The sequence below is a fragment of the Gavia stellata genome, chromosome 17, assembly GCF_030936135.1.
Source record: "Gavia stellata isolate bGavSte3 chromosome 17, bGavSte3.hap2, whole genome shotgun sequence".
Classification (NCBI taxonomy): domain Eukaryota; kingdom Metazoa; phylum Chordata; class Aves; order Gaviiformes; family Gaviidae; genus Gavia; species Gavia stellata.
In genome coordinates this window covers 20,743,730-20,770,866 of record NC_082610.1, presented here as the reverse complement: position 1 = coordinate 20,770,866, position 27,137 = coordinate 20,743,730, and the positions used below count along the sequence as shown (strand labels likewise).

Sequence of the window (27,137 nt, the reverse complement as noted above, 5' to 3'; positions counted from 1 at the left end):
GAAAAAGAATTTTAAAAAAAAGGAAAAAGGGAGCAGCTGAGCAGGTTTCCCCTTCTCTGGCAGAGCCGCAGAGAAGACAGCCCCTGGCTTGCTTTCCCCATTCCCAGCCCTGCCTCTGGCAGACCAGGGGCAGCTTTGTCTCTACCACACCACATAGCCCTCGACAACTATTTTCCTAAGCTTTATTTAGTCCCGGCTAATCCCCTCTGCTGCCGCCCTGCCCAGGTGCTGGAAGGGGACACCCAGGAAAGGCGGCTCCGGCTGGCCAGGGCTTCCAGCCACCGTCTGCGATCTGCGGAGCTGGAAGGTGTTTAAGATCACCTGGAAATCCAGCACCTCCAACACACCTCAGATCAGGCTCCAGAGGCGATATGCCACCAGTAAGGCTGCAAACTGAGCTTGATGGTAAACCTCTTCTTCAAACATGAGAAAAAAAAAATATATCACGCTGTGCAGAGGGTGTTTCCCACAACCAGTCTGTGCCCAGAGGGCTCCAAGAGAGGTAAGGACTATCCAGGCAGGTCCTTTGAAGTTAGGGGTTTTCCCTGCAGCAGAGGCAATCGCAGCTTATCGCAGATGTAAGGAGGCCTGGAAATCACCCAGGGCACCCCTCAGAAGGTTTCATTTTCAAGGCAGGCTCCTCAAAGCACTGCTCCTCCCCACCATGCCTCTCCCCCGTACCCGGTCTCATCAGCGGGGATGCTGCTGGGGCAGCCCCTGCACGGAGGAACGGCCTCATGCCTCTCCGATAGCTGTGCCCCGGGTACGGCGCAGCATCCTTGACTCTCAGCAAGAGAAGGAAGCCAAAACCAAAAGGTACGAAAAAGGTGCGAGTCAGCAATATGACCACAACAGCGCTTTGCAGCCACTCGCAGAGGCTACGGCTGCACTTTAAAATTAATTCAAACATCTGCTGCTCTTCCAACGACCACAACAATGTTATCAGATGAGCTTTGCAGGTCTGCAGACAAACAGCCGACGCAGCAAAGGTCACCGACAGGACCAGCAGCGGCACGGAAACAGAATGGGGCCAACGCGGCCTCCACCCTTTGGTTCATTACTACAACAACGTCATCTGCTGGGGCTAATTAAAGTCTTTCCTCACCTTGCGGAGAGCGCCACGAAATCAGAGGAGGCAAGATTGGCTCTGCCATGACCTTCTTGGCCGTGCCTTCCCAAAAAGGGGACTGCTTACCCACCGGGAATAAGCGTGGAGTGATGGGCTGGCTTCCAGCCAACCGCTCTGAAGGCAACTGGCAGGCTGCCCTGCAGGGATGCACTCCCATTTCTAATCAATAATGTATCTGAACCCTCCTTGGAGCAAGGTAGAAGAGCACTGGTTCCATCTCCGGGCTGCCAGTGCCTGGCAGGGACCGGCAAAGGGGACCCCAGCGCCTGCTCTGCCCAACAGAGCATCCTCCCACCCCTGCGCCCTGGCTTGCGTCCAGAGGACCAGCCTCTCAGCACACGTGTTCGCAATTAATTGCCAAATCCCCAATTTACAGGAGGTCTCACCAGCAGACGGCATGCCTACGGAGAAGCGACCACACTCCTCGGCTCAGGTCATCAACAGGCTGCCCCTAAGACCAGCCAGCTCGCTAACGAAGCAAAGGCGTTAACAGTTTTGCAAAGGATGCTTTGCAACCCACTCCCCAAAGGACGGGGACAAGCTCTCCCCATCCCTGCTTTGTGTCCAGCTTCATCCGAACCCCCCCCAGGATGCTCGGGATGGCGGCCACCCACATGTCCAGCCCCCGGCACCCTGCAGCCTCAGCGCTCCTCCGCAGCGCCCCACCTCCCACCCCACATTCTCGCATGAAGGAAAGTGGCCGGACCCAGCTGTGAAGTGCCAGGCGGCAGAAACAACGTCCGCTCGGGGTTCAGACTCGGGATCCCAGACGGGTGCTGGGAGCACCCCAGGTGTGCTGAGGGGCCAGGCCAAGAGGTCCATTTGTTAAACGCTACGGTCAGGATACGACCAGAGGCTTGGGAAGCCTGTAACTAGCTGACTGCTACAAGCTGGAAGACGAACCAAAGAATTTCCCAACACAGTCTGACTCTTCACTCCATCCCCCCCATTCGCCGTGGGACACTGCCAGCGGCATACGTTCCCTTGGTGCCTTGGCCCTCCCGTTTGCAAAATAAAGGTTTTAAGGCTCCTCGGCAGCCCAAGAGCAGGCGTGCGAGTGCGTGCCGTAGCGGGTCGGCCAGCAATGAGTTACAAAGTCAGACGTTTGCACTAGTGAATTGGGAGGGCAGGAGGGGAGCAGGCACTCAGTTGGGGTCTCTGCCAGGGGACAAACTCACTTCTGCACCCCTCCTGCCCTGGGGAGCATCTTCTCAGTGCACCCCGACCCGCTCGCACCCCCCTTTGCAGCACAGCCGGCGCTCAATTCATTTAAGCGACGGGTAAAGCCTTTGCTCCGTGCACGTATACTCTTTTTTCCCCCCTTTTATCCTGCTCATTTCAGCATTGCTGTGCTGTTCGTTAGCCGGCTGAACAGTCAGAGTCAGCTCCTGGGGATGATCCAAAGCGGCTTAGTCACAGGAGGGTGGTTTATTGGTCACATTCAGATGGCTGGCAGGTAACTCTCTGTGCATCCTAAATCCCCATAAAATGAAGCATAATTAAAAGGAGTCACCCTGGAATGAGTGGGAAGATGGCCGGGGTCGGGGGGGGACGCAGGGCACGACTAAGGGAACTGCAAAGGCATCAGGGCTGGAGGGACCTGAAGGTGGAAAAGCACCAGGAGCGAGAGGGGTGAAGAGCAGCTCACGGCTGCTTTAGGAAGAGAAGAGGAGGAGAAGAGCAGAGTGGGGCGGCTGGGGGGAACAGGGGAGGAGAGCAGGCATCTCCCGGGGCACGGCAGGAGCGGGCAGGGTGAGGAGGGTGTGCTGGGAAATGCCATGCAAGGTTTACATTCCCTGCTGCCTGTTTACACGGAGAAAATTCCCTGCAGGGTACGTACAGGGGGCGGGCGGCTGGAGACAAAAAAACCAGAATGCTAAAACCCAACACATCACTGGGTCAGAGCTGCCTCTGCCCACCCTAAGGTCCAAGAGAGGACCCATCCATGCAGATGTCTCCCCAGGGAGGTTGCTCTCCATCAGCAGCTCTTTTACCGAAAACAACCTGGAACGGGTTTCTAAAAAGCATACGATGCTACTGGTGACAAGCACGAGAGGAGGGGAGAGGAGCTGGAGAAGAAGGCAACTGCATCCATAAGCAAGGTGCAGCACTGAGATTCAGGAGCCCTTAAATGAAATTCCAGTCTCTGCCGCGGACTTTCTAGGTGACCTTGGCCAAACGACGTAACACCACGTACTTTTAAGTGCTTTCTCACCTCCTCGTCTGTAGGACTGTAAGACTATTTCTGCCTTTCTACCAAGCCTTGTCTTGCTTGTTTATTTAAGTTGTAAGCTCTTCAGGGTGGGGACTACACATACAACACCTACCAGAATAGATTTCTGATCCCAGCCGGGGCCTTTTAGCCATTATGATAATAATAACTGCAACAACCACAGCTGCATTTATACACATCTGGTAGAGAATCCTTTAGGACTGCAGACAGGGAGGTTATTGTCCAAGAGGCATGACAGAGCTGTAATTTGCCTTCCAGGGGTGGACGTACTCCTCGTGCAGAGCAGCAGCTTGCTGCCCACATCTCCCCCGAACGAAGGTGTAAGTCACACAGGGGGTAATTAGCATCTCTCAGTCGGAGAATGCAGTATGTTTTTTAAAAGTAAAAAAAATATAAAATAAATAGGGTAATGGATATTGAAGACTGGACTCCCCCTCTCCACAGCCTGGAGGAGCACAGGGTCCCTGCCTCTTTCTCCAGACAGGGTGCTGAGCTAGACAGGCCAGTGCTACCATCCCCGCTGACTACGAGACCCATACATCAACCTTTAACTCCTGGCGATGGAGCAGAGGCAGCACTCTGGGAACCACAGTGGTTCAGCTGCTCGGCACGTCTCGCTCAAACCGCAGGATACCCATAATACGACCAAGCTCTGATAAAACCCATTTCATCAGTAAATCTCAAAACGTCCTGGACGAGAAGTCAATATATTTACTCTGATTTCACAGGAGGAGAAATGGAAGCACAGGCACAAAATGGCTCTTCAATTCCAAACCTTTAACCCCTCCCTATGCTTTCGTCTCAGAAAGGAGGACTTTTGTGCTGCCTCTCAGCGCCTGCCCGGCTCTACCCGCTTCTGCTGCCTCCTTCGCTGTCTCTCTTCAGCAGACACTGCTGTCCTTCTGCAGAAGGCACAAGTCGGTCACTGCGACCTCCGAACACACACGTAGAGACTCAGAATAGCTCTGTGAAACAGACGGACGTCCCTGCTCAAGTTCAGACTTGAGACCAAGCCAAGCATGCTCTGGGTTGGAGGCAAGGTGGAGAAGAGCAAGAGGAAAACGCACAGACAGACCGACCCCGCGCGGAGAGCCGCTTACCTCTATCGTGGGGTCATACTCATCAACGAAATGGTTCTGAATGAGCTGTATCGTCAAAGCGCTCTTCCCGACACCACCAGCTCCCACCACCACCAGCTTATATTCGGTCATCTTCCAGCCGACCCCAGCTCAGGACTTCCAGGAGCACCACCACCTGCAAGGAGAAACACGGCCGCCGCGTTAGGAGAGGGGGTCCCTGCCTGTCGCCGCCTGCTCTGCAGCGGGGCTGAGCGGTCAGCCCCCTTTTTCTGCCGGGAGAGGGAGAAATCTGCAAAGCACAGCCTCATTCCTCAGGTATTGAGCGTTCCTGCTCAGGAGGACCCAAATGCTGCGAGGTAGACACTGAGGTCTGGGATCCAGCCCATTGTAACATAGAGACACCTAACTGTGCAAGGCAGAGGTGGCGGGATGCGCCCCTCGAGGTTTTAACAGTCTTTTAAGTTGCTTGACTTCAGTAGGGATTGAGGATGGGACAAGGTAATCCCACTTCACGGCTATTCTGGATGGCAAAGAGCCACCCCTCGCTCCTTGGGGTGAAAACCAGCAAGCCACCGTCAGGGATGCAACGTGCTTTCGATGTAGCTTTATGAAATTGCCACCGCAGGGTATTCTACTCCAGGACCACCCTGGTCTCCCGTCTCAAGCTCGCAGATGTACCACCCCGGTGAGCCTGGCCTGGAAACGGGGAGACGGTGGGATGGCCCGTGTGCCCCAAGGGTCAAGGGCTTTCTTCTTCCCACCCAGCACACTGACTACCCTGGGAATCTGGCCAGAGAAAATTATACTTATTTCGGTCTGTCACCCCGTACTGTGCCTCCAGGATCCACTGCCTGTCTTTTGCTTTTATGGTCCGATGCTCTGGGGTCTCAAACACGAGAGAGCCTCACCTAAAACCACGAAACTTGGCCTAAAGTACAGCACAGAACTGCAGCATCCAGAGCTATTTAACCTAATACTCTCCGCTGGTAATGAAGGTTACTTTAAAATGGGCAAAATAATCCATCAAACTGAATACAAAACTATGTTTATTCTGTGATATGCCGCAATCCTTCAGCCTGACCGTCTGGATGCAAACTTCACACATTCCCCGAGCAAACCTCAAGAGGTAAGGGAGCGTTACTGATAAGAAAACAGAGGTACAGGCTGTGTAAATCAAAAGTAAACCCTAAAGTAGCCAATTTAAGAGGTCTGGTTTTCCAGAAGTGCTCAGCGCTGTCTCCGATTTGCCTTCTCTCACGCTGGCGATCCAAAATCATTAGATAGACTTGAAAGCCTTGGCCAACGCGGTTTGGGTGTCAATGCCCACCGGAGCGGGGAAGAAGTCCTGACCCCCCCCAAATACAGTGTTAGCTCCATGTCTTCACCCTCGAGGCTGCGTTAAACCTCAGACCACGGGGCAGGTTTGAGATGGTGGCACATCCACGCCCTCTGCCCGTCCTCCAGCTAAGGGTGCCTCCCGCTGTGCTGGCCATGGCAAGAGGGAGGGAGGACGGCGGAAGGGGCACCCCTGCTCCCACCAGATGAAGCTGGCGTGCCCCACAGGGGAGCAAGAGATGCCGTCGGGAAAGTTGCTAATTGGAAACGGTGATTAGGGTCAGGACGAGCAAACCACACTTCTGCAGCACCATGTACTTGCCACGGCCCTTCAGCAGGACAAAATTCACACACACACACCCCCCCCTCCTTTAAATTTCTGCTCCAACTCTGCTGAGAAAGAGGAACTTGAACTCAGGAAGATTACAAAACCCCAAAGGTTTAAATAAAAATCCACCCTCATTGGACTGCAACCCCTGCCCACTGAAAGTCACCCCAGGGTCCGATACTCGTCCGCAGCCGTCATCTGTGAGCTCTGGGGAAGCCACCCGAAACGCAGCGGGAAGACGAGCTCACGGCTCCCCGGGCCGGTCGCCATTTGACGCAGCCTACACCACCAGTGCACGGGGATTAGAAACCCCCCATCCCAGAGAGTTAAATCACTCCCCCCTCCTCCCCGGGCTCGCCAGCCCCGCTCCCGAAACCCTGGGAGCTGGTACAAACCGTGCCGGCAAAGGCCACTCTAGACCCGGTCTGCACCTGATGCATTTGCTAACGCAGCAAAGATCTCACGGAAAGGAGGCCAGGACTTTCTGCCTTCAATCCCGCCCCCCGACTGCAACCTCAAGCCGCTGAGGCAGTTCAATCACCCACTCGAGCTGGGAGCAGCCGGACACAACCGCCTCTTGCCAAAGGCCTTTTCTGAGCTGCTGTCTCGGTAGCAGGAAGGTAAACAAAGCTCACGCCCTTCTCAGCATCCAAGATCCTGAAGAAGGGCAAGGGAGGGGATGCCGAAGAGCGATCAGAGCGCAAACACGACGCCAAGCAGGACCTCCGGTCGCTCTGCCATTCTTCACTGCTGGAGAAGCTGAAGGTTGTTAAACACAGCGGAAGAGTGGTGACGGTGGGGGAAACGAGGTGCAAATAATGTGATGCTCTAGGTTCACACCCAACGTGCCACCGCTTCCCAATGTGCCTCTGTTCTGGCGGCCAAGGAAGAGATGCAGGTTGAAAGCAAGGCTACAGGAGACAATCTAAGCGATCACACTAATTGACCGTGCGCACGTTGCTCTGCTCCATTAACGCACGCCCTCACGTATACGAACTTCTCACATACGCTACTTCTCAGGGACAAGAGAGATCCCCACCCCAGGTTTCTCATCTCTCTTGGATGGGAAGAGACAACTACCGTGAGGGACGGTGACCGGCGGAAATGGGGACGGAGGAACAAACGCTGACTGGCTGTCTCCACCAACACTGCTGGCCAGGACGGGATCACTCCTGAAGCAGAACAGCTTCACAGCTGAACACAGAGGGGTCTTGAGGGGCTGAAGAAACTCTGCAACCAGCTCCCATAGAATCATACAGGGCAGGGAGATCTGCAGCCCCTAGCAGAACACAAGGCGGCTGCGTGCAAAGGCCTGCGGTGGCTACGACAGACCTTGCTCTGCATCTGGTGCTGATGATGGAGCAGCTGCCGCGATGGTGCTCAAGGGGAACTGCACAACCGCCCAGGTCTATGGGACTTGCTAAGGCAGTGAGAAAAGCCTAAACTCAATACGGGGAGGAGAAGACGTGAGTCCTCGAGGAGGGGGTCCTCCCTCGAGACCACCCCAGCGGAAGGCACTGCTAAACCTATCCCTTCGGAAGACCCCCAGCCCGCCCAGCCACACCAGCCTCCGGGTCCACGCTGCAGCAGGAGGTGGGGGCCGAGGCGGTCACCCACGGCAGCTTAAGGGTCTTCCCCTGCTCCGGACCCCAGCTGAGCTCCGCCGCGCAGCGGAGGGGCAACCACACACCAGCGAGCCCCGCACATCACCACCCCAGCCCTGAGCTTTGAGCTCTGGCTCCTCCAGAGAAACACAGACCAACACCTCCCTGCTCCGTACCCACCCAGGAGGCGGGGAAAACGCGGGGGGCGAAAAAGCTATTGCTCCCCACCACTCACGGCCAGCACACAGACAATTTACGTACAAGAACAACATTGGTGTTTGCTCACTCACACTGTACCTAGAAGGTGCCGGCGCCTCGGCTAACTCTTCGCCACTCTGCACGTCATCCTCGCCCCGGCAATGGCAGGAGAGATTCTGCAGCTCGCAGAGGACGGCGATTCCAGCCCACCCGACTGTTTCATACCGTCGCTGCAAAACGTGTCCTAATGTAAAGCGAGAGTGCAGGGAGCGATGAACAGCTCTGGGCGTGAGAGCTACCTGAATTAATGCATGCTAAAATCAATGTTCAGACAAGCTCGCTTCCTTTCCCAAAGGATCCACGATGCAAGCTCTTCACAGGGAGCGTGCAGACCCAACTGCTTATCAAAGCATGCACAAATGCCACAGGAGAGGGAGCCTGGCCAAAGGCTGCGGGGAAAGCGGGGATTTCCACACGGCCAAGCTGTTACAGAGTGGGGCAGCTGGTCTTACCCCTAAGCTGACCTTACCAACACCCTCTCACAGCTCCCTGTCACGCTCTTTGCTCCTGAACATGGGAAGAGCAATGCTGCTCATTGATGCACGCACAGGTTTCGACGCAGGGGTGGCTGTTCCTCAACGCCACGTGAACATCACCACCACTGTATGGGCTGGTTCAAGGAACAGCCACCCCAAAGACAGTGTTTCTGGCCCTCCTAAAAAAAAGAAGCAGGGAAGAGAGAGTGGGGCTCCTGATGGAGAGAATGGTAACAGACATCCCAAGTTTTCACGCTCAGTCTGGGGACACACCGGAAAGAGGTTTACAGCCTGTCGGTTGTTGCGAAAGCTTCTCCTGATGTGAGGATTTCCAGAGGAGGATGAACAAGAGTTGCTATTTCACAGCAGAGCCCAGGCAGAGCTGACCACAAAATAACAGAGGGAAACATGAAAGCGCAGCCTCCCAGTCCCACGCTGAGCAGGAACAGCGCTTCTTCCATCCTCTGCTCTTCAGGACCTGAAAGCCTCACCCGGGTCACCGTCTGGCGTTTTCCCTGCCTATCCAAATTTATCACCTCTGCGATGCTCAACTGTTGCGCCGCACAGGGCTGTTGAACAAATAGCTGAGCGAGACGGCGAGGAGGAGAGCCGTTCAGGAGCACTGTCTGGGAAGAGGAGGGCCGGGATCCGCGTGCCAAGCCAACAGCCCCAGCGTGGAGCCGGAGCTGCTGCTGCTGTTATTTCCTGACCTCGTGGATTTTCTCCTGTAGCGAGAGGGCTCCTGGCTCCCGTTCAAAGCTGTCTAGGAAAGCCTCGCCGAGTGCTTCCGCCTGGCAGCAGCAGCTGCTCCCAGCCCGGTAGCCGGAGCCACGCAGCTCCAGCAAACAAGAAACATCTGCCAGCCTTGCGCAGGAAGCCGGCAGAGCAAGCGCCCAGCCCCAGTGGGCACCAGCATCCTACCTTTGTCTTGCAGAGAGGACATGAAGGTGTAGGTGAGGGCAGAAGGCACATCTCCTTATCTTCTCCCCTGCCTGCGCACGCTGGGCAGCACGGAGGCTTTGCCCGTAGACGCGAGGACCGAGATGCTTGGTGCAAGCTTTCGCGGGACTAAGACTAAAGCAGGTTAGGCATCAAGGTTACAGGTGCTACCCAGAGACCCAGCTGTGTCCTGCGAAGAACAACCTGACGTTCTTCACGGTCCCTCTTCTCCAGCACAGAGCTTCCTCTGCAGGGGGAGAGGTGGTTTTGGGGACCTGACTGTGAAACCTCCAGAAACTCACTCAGCAGAAGCAGAGGTGAGGAACTCCAGGGGCTTGGCCCCATCAGTACGTCCCATCACACCACCACAGTTTCAAGAAAAGCTCAGGTGTCAAGCAAAAGGGATTTGCAGTGGGTTTCCAACGCATTCACCATGAGGGAGGCTCTGACACCCTTCCAACAGGATCACTGAAGGAGCTTCCTCTGCGTCCTCCCTTTCCTCCCATTGCCTTGTTTCTCCCCCAGGATGGACACCAAGCCAACTAAACAAGCCAAGAGACACATTTTTGCGCAGCGCTGCCGTACGGAGGCCAGCCACGACAGAAGTTTTACAACTGTTTGTTATTGAACATTTACCCTCTACCTGCCCATGGGGAGTCTCTGCATTTAAAGGCATCAGAAGTCAGTCTCACCTCTGCAAATCTCTTTGGACACGACTCAGATTGGGCACCCTTTCCTCCAAAAGCCCTGTCCACAGGAACCAAGGAGCCCTTAGAGCACAAATGCCGCAGTGTCTGATTTTATTTGCCTTCGGCAGAGATGCCCTGCAGACAGAAGTGGTCTGCAGTCCTCTAGGAGAACAACGCTCATCTCAGCCTTTCACCGGCAGTCCACCACACCAGCGAGTCAGGAATCCTACTCGGTGATTTCAGAACAAGGCGAACCTTGCTGGCTCACCCCGGTGACTGTCCAGGCTTCTCCATTTGCTCATGCACAAGATTGTCACCAATGTCACAAAATACAGCCTCTGGAGGGACTGAAGGAACCTCTCCAGCGGTGTGAAATGCCACCTTTCGTTTCCACTAAGGGTCAAAATGCTGATGTTCTCTGTGGCCTACCCAGCCTGAAAGAGATGAGGGAAACAAGGTTGGCAAGCTGATGCTCTGTTATGAATCACAGCCTATCCAATGCTTCATTTTAATTTACGTGATGTCTTTTAAATTAACAAGTGGGATGCAAATCTAACCCAGCGTGCTTGTTGTTGGCTTGCTGGCTGCGAACCCACAAACTCAGACAATGCAGCCCACAGATGAAAAAAGAGAGAGGGGTGCCAAAGATAGAATAAAAGCTGCAAATGGTGGCCCTGCTTTGGAGAAATGACGTGGAGATAATAAATGTCTTCTATTAGGGAGAAAAAGAAAAAAGCCCAGGAGAAACAGAATGGCTTCTTCCATCCTCTGCAAGCTCTTCAAGATCTGAAGGAAGAGGCAGCCTGTCCCAAGAGACTGAGCACAAAAATATTGCTCCAGAGGAAAAAAAGAAAAAGGGTAAGGAACGACATCACGTAGGAGGCTCAAAACACAGGCACACATTCAAGGAGAAACCTGGGAGGAAGAATAGCAGAAAGCTGCGGGCAGGTTCGAGGCACAGGCAGGTCTGGAGGAGAGGGATTGCCTCTCCACAGCAGCCATAAACATGTCCCAGCAGCAAGGTGCAAGCCATGGCTTTGCACAAGGTCTCGAACAGGCACAGACGGGTCCTTGCACCGAGCCCAGCCCTTGCCCGGTTTCCAGTTGAAGCACCTCTGGCAACACAACCCCTCTGCCAGAGACTACCCAACCACAAAGGGCTCGTGAAGTCCCTGCTCGTCTTCCCTCTCCAGAAGAGATGGAAGGACAAAGGAAAATGAGATAGTACCGTCCTCACCAAAGCCGCTGCCCGTTTTCTGTTCCCCGGTCCTGCTTCAGCTGGAGCAAAAGACAAAGCTGTGCAGTCACCAGCTGCTAGCAGGAAGTTCTTGCCTTCCCTCTCAAATAATAAATATGTGTAATAATTTATAATTTAAATAATAAAGTTCTTTGTTGCCAGCTTACTCTAAGAAAAACAACTGATAGGCAGCTATGCCTAAATCACCCAAACCAGCAAACAACCGACACAAGTCACTAACGCAATAAACCCAAAAAACAAACCAGCTACCCAAGAGCTTTCCCTCTGGATGAAGGAATTGCCCCCCCAGCCAATACAGGCTACCAAAATTACGATACTCCAACCAAAGAAAGATGAAGAGGCCCCTTATCTCAGGAGCTTATAAACCAGGACTGCTCATGCCCATGTCTCCAGCATCGTGAACGTGGCATGGGGAGCAGCATGCCATCAGGAAACTCCGGCAGGTGCTGGGACGTGCTTGCGAATCGCGGTGGGATCTCCACCTCCCACCATCACCACTCTACCCTTCTCCCTGGAAGCAAGGAGCTCATCCCACCGTAGCCTCTGCAGAAGAACAAACCTTCCAAGCTAACTTCCGCAGAGAGAAAGCACGCTGCCCTGCGGGTTACTTGCTGCCAGTCCATGGAAAGGTCTGAAGGGAACAGGCAAGCAAACGACACGTCCCACCCCACTGCTCAACGCAGACCCCTAAAAAAAATCACAAGCAGATGGGAGAGACCACTTGGGCTAGCACCCAAGTCACTAGCTGAAAACACCGGTTGCCTGCATCTGGCAGGGCCAGCGATTTGAAGAAATCCAAGACAGTTTTTAAATTACGCCCCTGATTTACGATCTAACACTTAAGTGCTGTTTGAGACTTTACATGAGCAAAAGTAGCCTGGGTAAGGAAAGAGGAGACTGGAGTTTTGTCTGAAAGCCTGGTAGATGCGGATGCACGAAGGCATGAACACACCACGAAGCGGGCTGGGACAACAGGGGACAATTAAATAAAAGCTGAGCTCTTATCTTGCAGTCAGGACTTAGGACCTAGTGTTGACTCTGCCAACGCACGTGGGAAAGCGGTGCGGGAGAGGAAAAGCTCTCGCTGCCGAGATGCAGAAGACTGCAAACCGCCGGGGCTCCTCCGCCGTCATCTCCTCTCCAGCCTCCCAGGGCCGAGCAGGTGGTTCAGAGGCAGATGCTTCCCCGCCTGGGCTGGCAGCTCTCCACCTCGCCCTGGGAAAGAGACTTCTCCCAGGCCTCCCGGCCTTTTTCAGAAAAACAAATGAAGAACATACTCTGTGCAACAGAGAGGCCAAGGCAGAGCTCCAGAGAAGAGCCAGCTTTTACCCTTCCTTTGCATTAAAATCCCATCTATAAACATAAATGGGATGGGTGAAAGCCAGCGTGATGTACCTTCAGTGTATGAAGAGATGGACATGTACCCAGGGAAGTTTAAAACAAGACCCACATTCTAGACAATAATAACTGCTAAAACGTGTGGTAGGCAACCACGAACCCAGGCTCTGAGCAATCTCTTGACTTGCTAGACTCGGTACCAAATTGTATTGATTTTCCCACAAGATATAAGGCGCAATGAAGTAGAAACTTGGACCAGACGAGTACGTAGCGCCAGCATAAGTGGATCTCTGTAATTACAGCTATTAACAGGGACAGAGAGCATCAGGCTTTGGGGCAAAAGCCGCCCAGTAACGGGGTGGGATTACAAGAGACGCTGTCTCCAGGCTGGTTTCCTAAGGTACCTGATGTCTTCTGCCTGGTCCTCCTGGTGACGAAAGGAGCAGCCGCAGACAAGCTGCCAGGAAAAAGCGCAGCCTCTCCCGGGACCCACCGGTCCTGCCATCACGCTGCGGTGGGACGCAGCTGCCTGGCTCTCTGCTGCAACAGCCTAAGAAGGGACAAACTCAGACCTCGCCACCGAGCTGCAAGGGATGGAGCACCCAGTGCCAGAGCTGGGGGTGGTGGCCATGCACGAACAGAAACACCATCCTCCTCGTTGTACGGACAGGCAAGGGGATGCAAACAAGCCAAGGGACTGGCCCAAAGGCATCCATGTGTGGTAACGCTGGGAACTAAATTCATGCAATGTGACTTCCCATCTGGGGTCTTCACGTGAGACAAAAAGCTCCCAGGAGAGGTTTTGGAGGGGAAAGCCGTTGGTCTCCTGCTGGGTCTTTGTGTTGGGCTGTCAGAGCTGGCAGCTGCCTCCCAGCCCAGCTTCCCTGGGCAGAGATGGCTGGGGAGGCAGCGTACATCAAGCGGGAAAGCCAAGTGCTGTAAGAGGCACCCTGCTCTCCAATTATCCTAATGAAATCACAACGGGGTCACGGGCACAGGCGGCCGCAGAGAGGTGGATGCTCTGATGCACAGATAAGCAACAGGAGATGCAGGTAGAGCTGGGAGCAGAGGGGCGGGCTGATTGCCGCTGCCGTTTTCCCCACTCGAAGCCCGGCTACAAAAAAGGCGGAAGCCACTGGCATAAGGTGGCCCCGTACATCACTTAAGAAAAGGGCCAGTCCCAACCTGAGCACCACCGATGGGTGTCGGGCCAAAAAGACTGCACCTCATAGTCAAGAAATGCATTCCCCCTATGAGATTTCCGTTCCTCCTCTCCCTCCCCATCCTTCCCTGTTCCTCCCAAACAACCGCTGACAGGGAAAAATTAGGAAGCTGGTTTCAGGAAACGCATCCAAGCCATTTTCACTGAGAAGAATTTGCAATGGAAATAGGTCTGGCTGTCAGCTTCCTGCTTGCTTTAAATCCCAACACATCTGTAGTTTTACAGCAAAGAAATGGATAAGGAAACAGGGTATCTGCAGCTGGGAAGTGTCAAGAATTGTTTTGATAATGCTTTTAGTTTTTTAAATTTCTTCCTTTAACGTTTCACGGATAAGAGACTTTTTAAAAGCCCAGGTTTTGGAGCAAAGTAATATTACAAGAGTATTGGTGAGCTCCGGTCTCCAGGAATGAAACGCTGCACGCAGCACGTCCTATCGCACTACAGCTCCTGCAGCACTGGGATCGGGCGGAAAGAGGTGGAAGCTGTTGGCCAGCAGCAGAAAAGCAGACAAACATGTATCCTGGGACAGCAGGAGCCCCGTCTGCTCCTGCCCACGCGGCACTCACCCTCTGGATGGCTAACCAGCCCCGCAGAGAAAAAGGGTCCTCTTGTCTGGGGATGGCTCAAGTCCCCCTGGAAGGAGAAGAAACAGAGGAGTGAGAGGGATCCCTCTCTGCAGGGACAGCCAGCTCTGCCTGGGTTGGACTCAGACAGGCGTATCTTGGGGTGCCCTTCGGTTAGTACCCAGCTTGGCTCCCCCAGCTTCCCTGGACAGCACCTAGGATCTCGTACTGGAAGGGGACGAGCAGAGTCAACCCCCGTCCGTCCTCTCTCACACGTGGTGTATCACAGGCCGCTAATCATATCCTCCCACGTTTTATCTTTTCCAGGGAAAGGTGGTACGGCATCTTTTTTCCCCCCCTCATTTTTCAAGACAGAGGGTAGAGCAGCACAGGTGCAATACCATCATCTCCGCAGGCTAGTTGTGGGTGAGGGACAGTCCATCTTGGGATGAGGGAAGACGACCGAGTTTCCTTCTTGCCTTTCCATTCCCAATGGAACACCGATAAAAAGCTGCTCATACAGTTCGTTCAAAAACAGAGCTCAAAGGAACAGCTTGAGCAACCACAAACAGCCAAAATCAGATACTTCCAGAGTGTCCCCTTTATTAGTAAGCCATTTAATTTACATGATCAAATATAATGATCATTCTTCTGCATTCATTTAGCCCTTACAGCGCCTTTGCGGGAACACACCCTTATTTATTAGCAGAGCAGGGACGAAGGGGAAGAAGGCACCACAGCAAAAAGCAAACCTGCAGGGCTCACTTTAGCAAGTCTAGGAGAAGGAACTGGGGAAAATGCCTTAGAAAAGGAAGCGATGGGGCATCTTCGGGAGCCAACGACAAGGGGGCAGCGGGAAGAGGAGGTAAAAGGAGGCGAGCAGGCACCTGCTGCTGGGACCCTGTCCCTGCTTCTCCTTCCCACCGGGACACGTTATTAGCAGGGTGACACAATGCTGTCGCAAGCATGAATATGCATCAGTCATTATGCAGCAGATATTCACGGGCGCGCTGCTGATTTACGGACCTGGCAGCTGCAGCACCAGCCAGCTGCAACCTAGAGGGATGGGGACACTGAACACAGCTGGCAGGGAGGTCTGGAGAAGACCTCCAAACCCAGCCCTTCTTCAACAGCCAAGGCGAATGAATTCGTCACGATCAGGTCTGAAGCCAGGCAGAGCCAACCAATGCACTGTGTGTGCAATACTCAGCAACCATCGGACAACACTGACAGAGAGATCCAAAGGTTAAGGCATGACATCTAAGTCGGGATCAGCAGACTTTGTTAAGCTCGGGTCCTGGATTACCCAAACCTTACTTCGCTGCTCATGGTAAATCTCAGCCACAATAGGCTTGTTAACGTGACGCTCATGTCCCCTCCCTCTGCAGCAGTCTGGATTTTAAAAAAATCCAAGCAATGTTGCTGTGGGTGGGTTATTTAAATGCATCGCTGTCACAGCACAGACCTGCTGCAAATAAGGCTGAAGATGTACAGATTACAGCCTCCACGCCGACAAGGGAGGAATCTCCCTCTTTTGGCTCTGGAGCGACAAAGGGACACTGCACAGGGACTCATCCTGCCTGTCCTGCAAGCATCACAGCATGGACGCAGAAGACATGCTCCTTCAACTCTGAGTAGCCTCCACGCAGGTTCATATATCCCACCCCCCGGGAAGAGACGGCGCAGCAGATCAAGGAAACAGTAACTCCACCCCGCAACGAGGAACCCACAGCAATTAAGTGACTCGCTGCCGGTCACACAGGAAACTTATGGTAAAGCTGGGGATTTCTGCTTCCCCACGTTCGAGCTTTTGCCACGAGACTGTGCTTCTCATCAATGGCTGCGGCTGATTATGCAGGGGACAGGAGCACAACGCCTACTCCATCGCCTCCGTCGCAGCCTCCAGCATCTGCTGGCAGACCTGCACAATCAGCAGAAGCAGGGGGGGTTTCCTTCCAGAGCTTCCTTGGGAGCCCACAGCAACGACGACATGCAGGATTTGGGTGGGCTCGCAGCCAGCATCCACAGGCACACTAGGGCTGAAAAGAAACCACAGAAAAGCGAGACACCAAGCCCGTGTGAGATGTGGCTTCACCTCAACACCGAAGCCTGACAAGCTGATGAACAAATAAGCAAGGCCTCCGAGAGCAGCAGAGCGGCTGAGGTCCCTCTGAAAACGCCTAAAGGTTAGGTGTACCTACGTCGTCTTGAAATCCCTCAACTGATCCCCAGTCCCTCAGGACGTCCCTGGTAGAGGCAATGCATAGACCCAGATCTGGCCTTGGCGCTGCACTTAACGTGGCCATCAAGCTGTGGAGACCCTGCCCTACCTCTTCGACTCAACTTAGGTGTTCCTCTACACAGATCAACAATTGACGGAGGAAACAGCAACGCAGGGCTCCGATCCTCACTTGGACCAGCACGACGGCAGCAGCAAGTGCTCCCTCCAGTCACATTAACCAATTTGTTTGAAAGAGGTACGGATAAGAAGCACGCTGTGCCCTGAGCTTCAGGGATGACAACTCGCTGTGGAAAAGAGAGTCAGAGTGGTCATGAAGTGAACGGACAAGAAGATGCAAGGGAGCTTGGACACGAGCTTCCAACTGCAAAGAGAAAGAAAACATTCAACTGTTTAGAGAGAGAATGTCTTTCGCAGGAGGAGAAGTCAGCCAGAGACCAGCACCGGCCCACAGTTGGTACCACCCCGGCAGGCACCTGGTGACCAGACAGAGCTGGTGCTTACAACACCCACAGACAGGATTGCACCCTGTTCTTCAGCACCTGGTTTCTCCTGAGAGTACACAAAGAAAGAGACCATGCAAAGCACAGCCCAAAACATTTGCGGCAGGAGATGGAAGAGTCACAGCTTGGGGAAAGTAAAACGGGGCAACATGAGCCCGCAGGTGCCCTTCTAGATGAAGCATCCTTTTGTCGGGCACGGCAATGCACCACCATCACAGATCAATCTCTGCACAGCAAACTCCCCAGGCAAACCCCAGGCAGCAGCGAGAAAAGGTCACGCATATTGAAAGGAGAAAAAAAAAAAAGGGACTTTTGAACTTTGGAGTGCGATGCACTATAATTACCGTAATGTAACTTCATTAGGGCAGTGTCAGTGATGGCCGGGCATGAAAGATGTTGTAGGGGCTTCTCACGTAGCCCAAAACCTTTTACTCTCTCCATTGGAAACCACCTTTGGTCCCAGAACAGGGTCTCATCCTGCTAGATCATCTGCAAACAAAAAAGTGGGCTCCTACACCAAAGTTTGCACTTTGGAGAATTTCTTTCATTAACTCTGGTTGTCCCTGCTGTCCATACAACACTCAAGTCTTTATCTTCTGAAGCCACTGACTCCCCTTGCAGCAATGAGGTCCCCAAGCTATAAACATCACTACTTTTTACTAGGCTTGTATATATGGCTTCCCATTTTCTTTCCCGGTGTCCAGCCATTTCCCACTAGCCTCTCAGACTTTCTGATCCTGCTGCCCATGCACAACTCCGTAATGCTGGGGAAGCGCACGTTGCAGAGACATTTAAAAAAGAAACACAGCAGCATTCATTGAATTTATTCTTGGACTTTACAAGGCTCTTGCAAACAGGTCTGTATTTGGCCTGAAAAATAACATAACCACAAAAGGCAAACTTAGAACTTCAAAGCTGACTTCTCCCGACAGCCCTAAGCCACCATGCGTGTGTGGCATGGACAAGGTGTAAGATTTTTTAGTTTCCCAACGGAAGGGAGAGGACAGCCCAAGCTGAGGAGCCAGAACCAAACACCCGAGTCCCAAAACTGAGATCTGACCTCAAAGGATTGTCTTAAGGAAAGGGTAAAAAGTAGCAACCCTGCAGTGAAGCCACTAAAACCAAGACAGTCAACACCGGTTGAGAACCTCACTCGGTCGATTTAATTTTCAACCTTAGCCCACTTGGAGCACTTATCCCTCTCAGCATCTTGAGACAGTAGACTGATATTTCCTGGGAAAGGAAGGGTTAAAAATACACCTTCGTTCAGCCAGGGAGGCCCAGAGAGTGCCCACAGAGCAGCTATAAAAGCCAGCAATCACAAAGCAGAAGAAGGAAGGAGGTGACCGAGTTGTTTCCTCCTCCCTGGAGACCTGGCTGCCATGAGGAATTGCACATGGTGCTGGTGGGCGCTGGCGCAGAGAACTTGCTCCTGGGGTCAGCAGCCGAGTGTCTCCCCAGGGCCCTCTGGAAAGAGGCACAAACCATCCCCTCCTTTCCCCTACCACCGGCTCCTAAGGACACGCAGAGCCTCCCTAAGGAGTTTCAATAAGGGGGTGACAAAAATAAGCCTGCACACGTTCTGTAGAAACCTCTGGGTTCATCCATCCCAGTGGAGGTGCAGGCGTCCGTCAGACAATACCTGGGGACCACAGCGGAGGAACCGCTGCAGCAAGGATCAAGCTGACTCATAGTTCTTTGGCTTCGGTTTAAAATATAATAAGTAAATAAAACAAAACAAAACCTGAACCTCCCTTCAGCCCACTGGGAAAAATCCAAGCATCTGCCTTCAATCCCCCAGCGTATAATAATACAACTTTATTAGTGTAAGTAAAATTTATTATATTTTCTCTATGCTATTAGATTGGAGGGGCTGGGAAGATCTGTTACATGACCTACATCACCCTGCAAATCACCACTCGCTGGGAGCATTTCATGCTATCACCCTTTGCCATCAGCACCCAGGAAACCAACCCCGACCTTTTGGTCTATTGGTTACCGCTGTGTTCAGCGTCTGCCTTCCCAAACACCAGCAAAGACCCAAGAACTGACGCTCTGATACTTAAGCCATGCTTTCTGGAAAGGGAGGTTGAAAACTGGATCTCAGGGCACCAAAAACCTCATACATCTATCTCTTAGGCTACAGCAAACACCACTAAAGGGGCTCCAGGCAGGGATGGTGGAACAGAGGTGGGATGTGCACCAAAAGACCACAGTCTATGTGCTTGCTCAGACTGGTGACTGCATCCCTTTTCACACTTCCAGGTTTTCTGGGGTCTGCTACTATAAATATGAGTTGTAACAGCTATGAAGTCACTGTTCAAGTGGTAGGAGCCTGGTCCTATGTGTGGTCTGGGGTTCTTCTCCAATTCTGCTCGCCTACACCCACAGAGTTTGTCCATGGTTTGCTGACCATTCAAGACTGCAAGAGTGTTTTGAGTAATGCTAAATGGCACAAGGCTGTTTCCTAATGCCCAGTGGTTAGGAAAAAGCAAGAAAAGGGACAGGTGACATGAACCGGCACTGTTAAAGATGATCCGGTCTAAGCAGATGATGCAAACTTCTTGGCTCTTGTCACGACACGATCTGTCTTGTGAGCGTCGAGTTGGACTCAGAAATTACTCATAAGATATGGAAATGAGCCCCCTGAGGAAATAGGCACTAGGAACAACTGCAGAAAGTCTTCACTTCTGAACAAGCAGCTCTTTCAGAGTTTTGGTGGTGCTTTGTTTTGGTTTTTTTTTCTTAAAGGGAGCAGAGAATCACCAAAGTATCTACAGTCAGGGGCTCTACTTTATGCGTCCCATTTCTCCTCAAATACTTGGTAGGACAAAATTCTCCTTCCTTAGAAGAATAAATTCAGAGATTAAGCTTGAACTCTGATTTTTTTACAGTCTTGCCAGTATTGTCGGATCTCAAACGTGACCATGTGCTTTCACAGGAGCCTGGAGGAGAGACAAGCCACCGGTGAGATTTTGGAAAGGGGTGATGTGCTGGTAAAGCCTCCCTACTCCATCTGACAGCAGCAGAGCTCACCAGTGCTGTTTCTCAGGGCTCCTAAGGCACGCACAGCAGTTTCTCACTCTTGGACATCATTCACACCTAACTGGAAACAAACTGCCTCTTGATTTCCCCCTTAAATCCTCTTATTTTCAGAAAGCAACTCCCCAAGGACCACGTGTGTCCCTACAATGAACCTTCAAGGCCACGGCGTGGTGTGGTGGGTATGGTTCCTACATAGCTCTCATTGTTCCCACACAGGAACTTCAACTGAAAAAATAAAACAAAGTAAAAAAAAAAATGTTTGCAAAAAGCTCTTTTAAAAACAGAAAAAGCCCATAGAAAACCAACAGCTCGCAAGCCAAACCAGCCAACTTCAACCTGAAATACTACTTAAGCACAAAGAGATGCTGCAGTGTTTCGTAAAGAGTGAGTATATTAACACAAGAGGAAAATTCACACTCCGACAGCAAGGAAAGCATTGAGCTCCGAAAGCTGGAGTTTGTCAACTTACCCTCACAATCCATCCTTAAAAACTTGGGGTAAAGGTTGTCTCATTCTAAATTAATTCCCTCCATCAGAAGCTGATTAGAGTCTAGGGTCTGGACTCAAACCCCCACTAAACACAAATATTTTATCACCTCATATAATGATTTTTGCCTTTCACCTGCACACCTAAGATAGGACAGAGAGGGTGTAAGACCTGCACTGAAGAAAAATGTATTTGAAGATAGTATTTCTTACCCAAATGGAGATCTACCATAAAGAAGCTGTTCCACAGGCTTCATCTGCCCTTACTCCCACATATTTTTGATCAAATTCAGGACAAACTACATCAACTTAACAGGAAATCTGACTTAAGCTAACAGTCAAAACCCTGATCAGATACAAAAATTCATGTAGTTGGCCTTTTCCCCGCCCCAAAAGACTTCCACATGGCTGTAAGTTCTGAAGAAGACACCGATGCGATCGGCCGAGATCCCTGTGAAACACCCAGCCGATGGCCCAGGTTGAGTTTTATAGGGTGATAACTCCTCCACGCCACTTGAAGCAAGTGATTCTTTTATTCTATAGCACCAAAGGAATCGCTGCTCTTGAAGAGCACAAAAAAAAAAAAAGCAAGTTCAGAGAGTACTCTAGAAAACACGATGAACCACAGACTTCATGAGGTTTACTCAAAGTTTTGCCGCTGTACCTAAAGATGAAGTGTGCCTTCCAGGTCTAAACTAGATACCTTTTTTTGAACCTGTACTAAAATAGAGGGAATTTACGCACTAAAGGAGCCAATTTTCATCCAGTAGCTCAGGAGAGAACGTGCATGAATATCTCCGTGAGCTGTGTCGGTGCCTGGCACAGCTGTGACAGGCACAGTTCATACAGCCCTCTTGAGATAACACTGCATTAGCTGAACGAGGCTCTCTACAATTACCTGAAAGGGGGTTGTGGTGAGGTGGGTGTTGGTCTCTTCTCCCAAGTGACAAGGGATAGGATGAGAGGAAATGGCCTCAAGTTGCAGCAGGGGAGGTTAAGGCTGGATGTTAGGAAAAATTTCTTCACGGAGAATGTGGTGAAGCATTGGAAGAGGCTGCCCAGGGAGGTGGTGGAGTCACCATCCCTGGAGGTGTTCAAGGAACGTGCGGACGAGGCACTGCGGGACATGGTTTAGTGGGCATGGTGGGGTTGGGGTGATGGTTGGACTTGATGATCTTAACAGGTCTTTTCCAACCTTAATGATTCTGTGAAAAGATATTTATTTGCAACGCACCAGGTTCGGATTCCTTTGCCAACATCCTGTGGCATGAATTTTGCTGCTCTTGCACAATCTGGGTGATGACCAAGGAGCGAGGCAGGTCTAGCATCTCCCGGCTGCTGCCAAGCAAATGTGGGAATGCACCAGGGAAGAAGGACCATGCCGCTCGCCTGGGCTGGCATCCACTTCGACCAGACCCAGCTCGCAGGCTGGGTACCCGCAGCGCTACGCATTGTCTGTACCTTGCCCGCAGCAGCCGCAACGCCAGCGGACAAAAGTTCTCACAACCTCTCCAAAGCTGAATTTGCAGTGACACGTTGCTTCTTAAGGAAAAAACCACAACATGCTCATTTCAAAGTAGCCAGCTGGTGAGGAACAACAACAGGGAGAGCAGAGAAAAAACCACCTAGCACCACTTCCCCTTCTTTCTCTCACACGGAGTTGAGAAGCTTATATTAATTGCAAGCTTATATTAATTGCAAAGCATGAGAATCTGAAGAAACACCCTCCTTGGGCAACCGGGGCCAGCCCCAGGAAAATATTTGCATCTATGGGATGTGCAAGTTGTGCAACCAGCAAAATATCAAGCCAGATAAGGCAGGGACCTTTCGCTAGGCTCTAGAGAGACACGCTCGCAACTCCACGATGCTGACTCAGGCTAAGACAAGTTGCTTTAATTTTCTCTCCCTCGCTCTAGCCTTCACAGGGGAAATAATACCAGCCGACTTCATATCCAGTTTGAAGCCACTAGACAGTATTTGCAGAGCTGAATCAGAAACCAAAGCAGCCTTTGGCGGAGTACGGGAGGGAACTGGGGTTCCCTGCGATGGGAGTCATCTTCCCACCCTAAAAGTAAAATCTTAAAGAAGTTCTGGGTGCAACAAGGTCAGCTCTGCCCTGGACACAATATGCAACTTTATCATATTACACAATTTCCCATGCTGAAAGCTTGATACAGCTTTGCCTGCATAGATTTAGTTACACATATACGTTATTAGGGAATTAGGGAAATTAGTTACGAAGGTCATATAGTTACAAAACCTTTGTGAAAGAGACTCATGGATGCTGGTTTCTCCCGCCGGCTTTCAAAGACCTGTACACATGCCCATTCAACCAGGAGAGCAAACAGCCAAGTGACACTGCACATCTCCCAGAGACCTATGAACCGCCTCCTATTGACAAGGCAGTGAGCATACTATCGGTGGCAAAAATTAACAAGTAAAAAGCACTGTTTCACCGGAGCACATCCAACCAGCAGCAAGTTGATCGCAGCAAAAAGCCGGTACTAGCACGATACGACTCCAGCAGACGGGGCACAGGGTTTTGCAAGGCACCGCAGGTTATCATTTAGCAAACCAAAACCCTGCGTTAACGTCCCTCCCTTTCTGAGTTGGTTTTGCCACGTGGAAGGAGTAACAGAAAGAATTACCTTGGGTGAGCAGGCAAAAGGGGCAGGCGCACGCTCGCTGTTTGGTGCCGCTGACGATGCACTTGTTGACCAGGCAAGAGGCTACGTGCAGCAGAAACGCCGAGAAGCTGCAAGGACCCCACGCTGTGCCAGATACCTCTCTGCTGGGACGCTCTTCAAACACGGACGCTATTTATTGTACCAAAGTTCAGAGAGGAAGGACAACAAGGGAAGCATCAGAGCAAAACGCATGCTGTGGGTCTTAACTACGAGGCCCTGATATACCTTCCTTCCTGTATCAAAAGCCTCCCAAAGGTTTTCATACGCTCTCGCTTGCCTTCTCTGTCCTCTAGAAGCATGAGTTGGAAAGTAGAAAAGCTTGTGGTGGACATGTGTAGCTGGGAAAGAGAGCAGGGAGAGATCAGATGCATTGTGAAGTGAGGAAAACATGCTACATAATGGAATATAAGGGGTTTTTTTGCCTTTTTCTGTAGCATGGTATGTGTGCTTCCCACCTAGGGTCAGCCAGAAATTTTTCCCCTAATAAATTCCCTGCTATTACAAAGTTTGAAGCGACTGTGGTGCACACAGACTTCCAGAGATGCTCCAGAGCTAACCACCATTTTACGGGTGTCTGAACTGATGGGAATTATAGCACGACCTTCAGTAACAAACAAAAAGCGGGGTACAAAACTGACTCTGGTTTTCTTCAGGGTCCTAGGATTTAACGCTGACTACACAGCCATGAGACGGAGGGTAAAGAGCCTGGCACGGCCCCCTCCGCTGCTGAGCAGGCTTGCAACCAGCTGCCAGCACGGGGACTCGAAGGCTGAGTTCAGGCTCTGCAGGCTTTTGCTGTGGACAGGTTTTTTTTTTGCTCACAAAACGCCTGGTGCATCGCATTTCTGCCACCGGGCTAATTCTTCCCCAGCAAAAGGCATGATGGAACAAGTGCTCCCAATCAAAGGGAAAATTCAGCCAGTCAAGAAAATCCTCCCCAGGCTACCAGGCTTTATTCCTTCCAGTCAGCTCAGCTTTGTTTTTCCAGTTCTTTCAAGAACAGCTCTGGGTCTCCTCCAACCTGCTCCCCGCGGATCATGCCAGGGTCTTCAGAGGAACCGTGAAGGTTCAGCTCCAGTAGGATACTACAGAAAATGGCTCCATCAGCCCCAAAGCCCCATTAGAGCATTTAATAGCGCTTCAGAGTTAGGAAGAAGGTTTTTTTCCCCTAACAGAAAGGGGTTTACCTACCAAGCCTGGAACACCCAGATCTGCAGCCCTTGTAGAGGCACCGCAGGGCTCCTGCTGCCATCATCTGTTAATCCACAATCTGAAGTCCCCGTGGCCAGGTCTCAGCTCCGAATTCAGAGGTTTCATGTCTTTCCCCACTGCAATACAACAGGGCTGCTGTTCGGGCACGCGCACGAGGTCAGGAGCTCCTGAGAAGTACCCAAGTAATCCCTGACCTACGCTAGCAGCTGCTTGGCCTCGATATGAAAGGATGAAACAGGGACAAAACCTCCCCATTCCTCCTACGCCTTCTGCCTTCACTTGGTTAAAACACCCCTTGGTCCAGAGCTGGGATAGGCTTGGAACTCTGTCCTAGCACCTTTGCTAGGAGCACCTCTGAGAGGTGTTCAACTCTGTCTTCCAGTTGCTCTCTGGGTGATGCCCCTCCAGCTCTTGGCCAGCAAGGAATCAAGACGAAGGGTAGCTTCTTGAGCAAAGGAAGAGGCATAGCTTTACCAAATGAGACAGCACGCAGCTAAGACAAGGACAGACTACGTTCAACACTGTCTTGCTCTCTCTGTGCTACCCCAACCTGCTCAGTGTAGCTAGTCAAGGTGGGATTCATCTCACCTACAACACAGACATCTCCATGACAGCCCATCATCCGGAGCCTCTTTATCATCAATGAGAAGAGACAGGCACAATCTGCCTGACCTCTTTCAGACATCTATTTGCATTAGGATGAGATGCAAGTGTTTGTTTCCTCTGCTGCCTATATAGGGGGCTGAGAGTAAGAGGCTGGGATGTTAGATGTCAACATCTGGATGGGTGAATTGCATCCTGACATTCCCCATCTTGCACTTGAAAAGCTTATAAGCTTTTCAGAGAGGGACTATCCCACACTGCACCTAACATGACGGCACTTCCAGTCCCCAAGGCCCGAAGGTAACGCTACACTTCAAGTGGTAGATGAGAGGCCCATGCCCTGAAGCATCTACCGCCAAGAAAACTTCACAATATTTTTCCCTGTAACAATATTCCAAGTGGATCCAAGTCATTTTGGGGGCTGGCTGAAGAGAAGGCAGAGCTGCAGGTCTCGACCTGCCTGTGTGTCAGCCGGAGAAGAAAGGGAAACGTCCCAGGCACCAAACGCTTTGCGCCGTGAGAACGGCACTGCCCGGAGAGCCTGCAAGGCTCACTTCATACCCATCAAGAGATGCACCAGGACAGGCAGGGAGGGATGCAGGCACACGGCAGGGCTGGGGCAAGGACATGGGAGAGGAAAGGACAGAGCACCCAAACTGCACATTTCTTCTAGCTGAGAGACTTGGGATTTACAGACCAACCTTGAGGATTCTTCTCTTCTTCGTGACTTCTGATATACGATCCTTTAGGGCAGGCAACACTGGAGCTTGATGCAGACAAATGCAGAATAATGAGTCTAGGGGCAGGAAGCAAAAGCAGACGGCGCACATTAAATGGAGCTGTCGTGCTGCTAGGCTGGCCAGGGGAGAGATTGAGGAGCTATTCTAAGCTTTGTGAAGCCATCAGCCCTCGTGCTACAGAAAATAAGAAAGTTAAGCTCAGACAGGGATTGCAAGCAGAATAACTTTCCTGACAACAGGATGAACGAGGAATAAGTTGTTACAAAGGGCCCTCAAATCAAATAGGGGGAAAAAAAAGCAAGCATGGAAGAGACTGCACAACATTTACCCACAGTGGGACTGAACTGAAGGGTTCAGAAGAAAACAAGAGGTTCAAATTAGCTCCCTGAAAGGGTGACTTACTGGGGGCAGAGCTTTTTCTTCCATCCCAGTGTGCAATTGCCACCGAGTTTGCAGGCTCCTGCCTCAGATTTTAAATGTTATCTCTTTGCAACCTAATCCCAACAGATACTTGCTCCCATTGCCCCCGCAGAACAAGCGACGCTGAGAAAGTGTGATGGTAGTTGTCCACCTCCACGCATCGGCTGCCAGTCACATCCCAGTTCCATAGCACGAGCTGTTTGATAATTTTGATCTGTTTTGGTGGAGTTTTGGTTTGGGTTTTTTTTTTTAATTTTTCTCCTCCGCTGGGATTTATTCCAAAGTTGCTCCAAGCTGTGAATTGAATAAACTCATTCCAGATGCGGACTTTGAAATAAAGGAGATGAAACCCTGAACTGACCTAAGAGATGCCGTACTGCCTGCCAGCCCATGGTCACTGCAGTCAACACAGTTCAACCAACTTCAGCAGAATTTGAACAAGACCTCGTAACCCTGTTGCAATGCAACTGCAGGGCTTGCCAAAAACCACGTACTTACTAGCATGCTCTGAAAAAGCCCAGCCCTCTGCTAGGCACTCAGCCTCCCACCTCTTCACAAGGAGCACACTTCAGACAACGCTCTTCTTGAGGACCCTAAACAGGGCTACAGAAGCAATTCCATAGCTCTTTCTTTTCAAATTGCACATCTCCCTCTAAAACTCAGGCAGGCTTTCCTTTGCCTTCTCGAGAGTGTCCTGCAATTGCCTTGTTTTCTCTTTAAAATGGCCAGCTTTATGCAGCTCAATTTACAC

At 51.7% G+C, this 27,137-nt stretch overlaps 1 protein-coding gene across 2 annotated transcripts in view; it reads right to left on the bottom strand.

Annotated features, from left to right (window-relative positions):
* HRAS (HRas proto-oncogene, GTPase) overlaps positions 1-27,137 on the bottom strand; it is a 43,983-nt gene that overhangs the window by 6,075 nt on the left and 10,771 nt on the right. Inside the window, exons 2-3 of one of the 2 annotated variants that reach the window (XM_059826051.1) lie at positions 14,455-14,521; positions 4,463-4,616 (exon numbers count right to left, since the gene is read on the bottom strand). In XM_059826051.1, the coding sequence (XP_059682034.1) occupies positions 4,463-4,573 (111 nt within the window). In that variant the 5' untranslated portion in view covers positions 4,574-4,616; positions 14,455-14,521. The remainder of the gene's footprint in view (positions 1-4,462; positions 4,617-14,454; positions 14,522-27,137) is intronic. The other variant, XM_059826052.1, reaches the window with a different exon arrangement.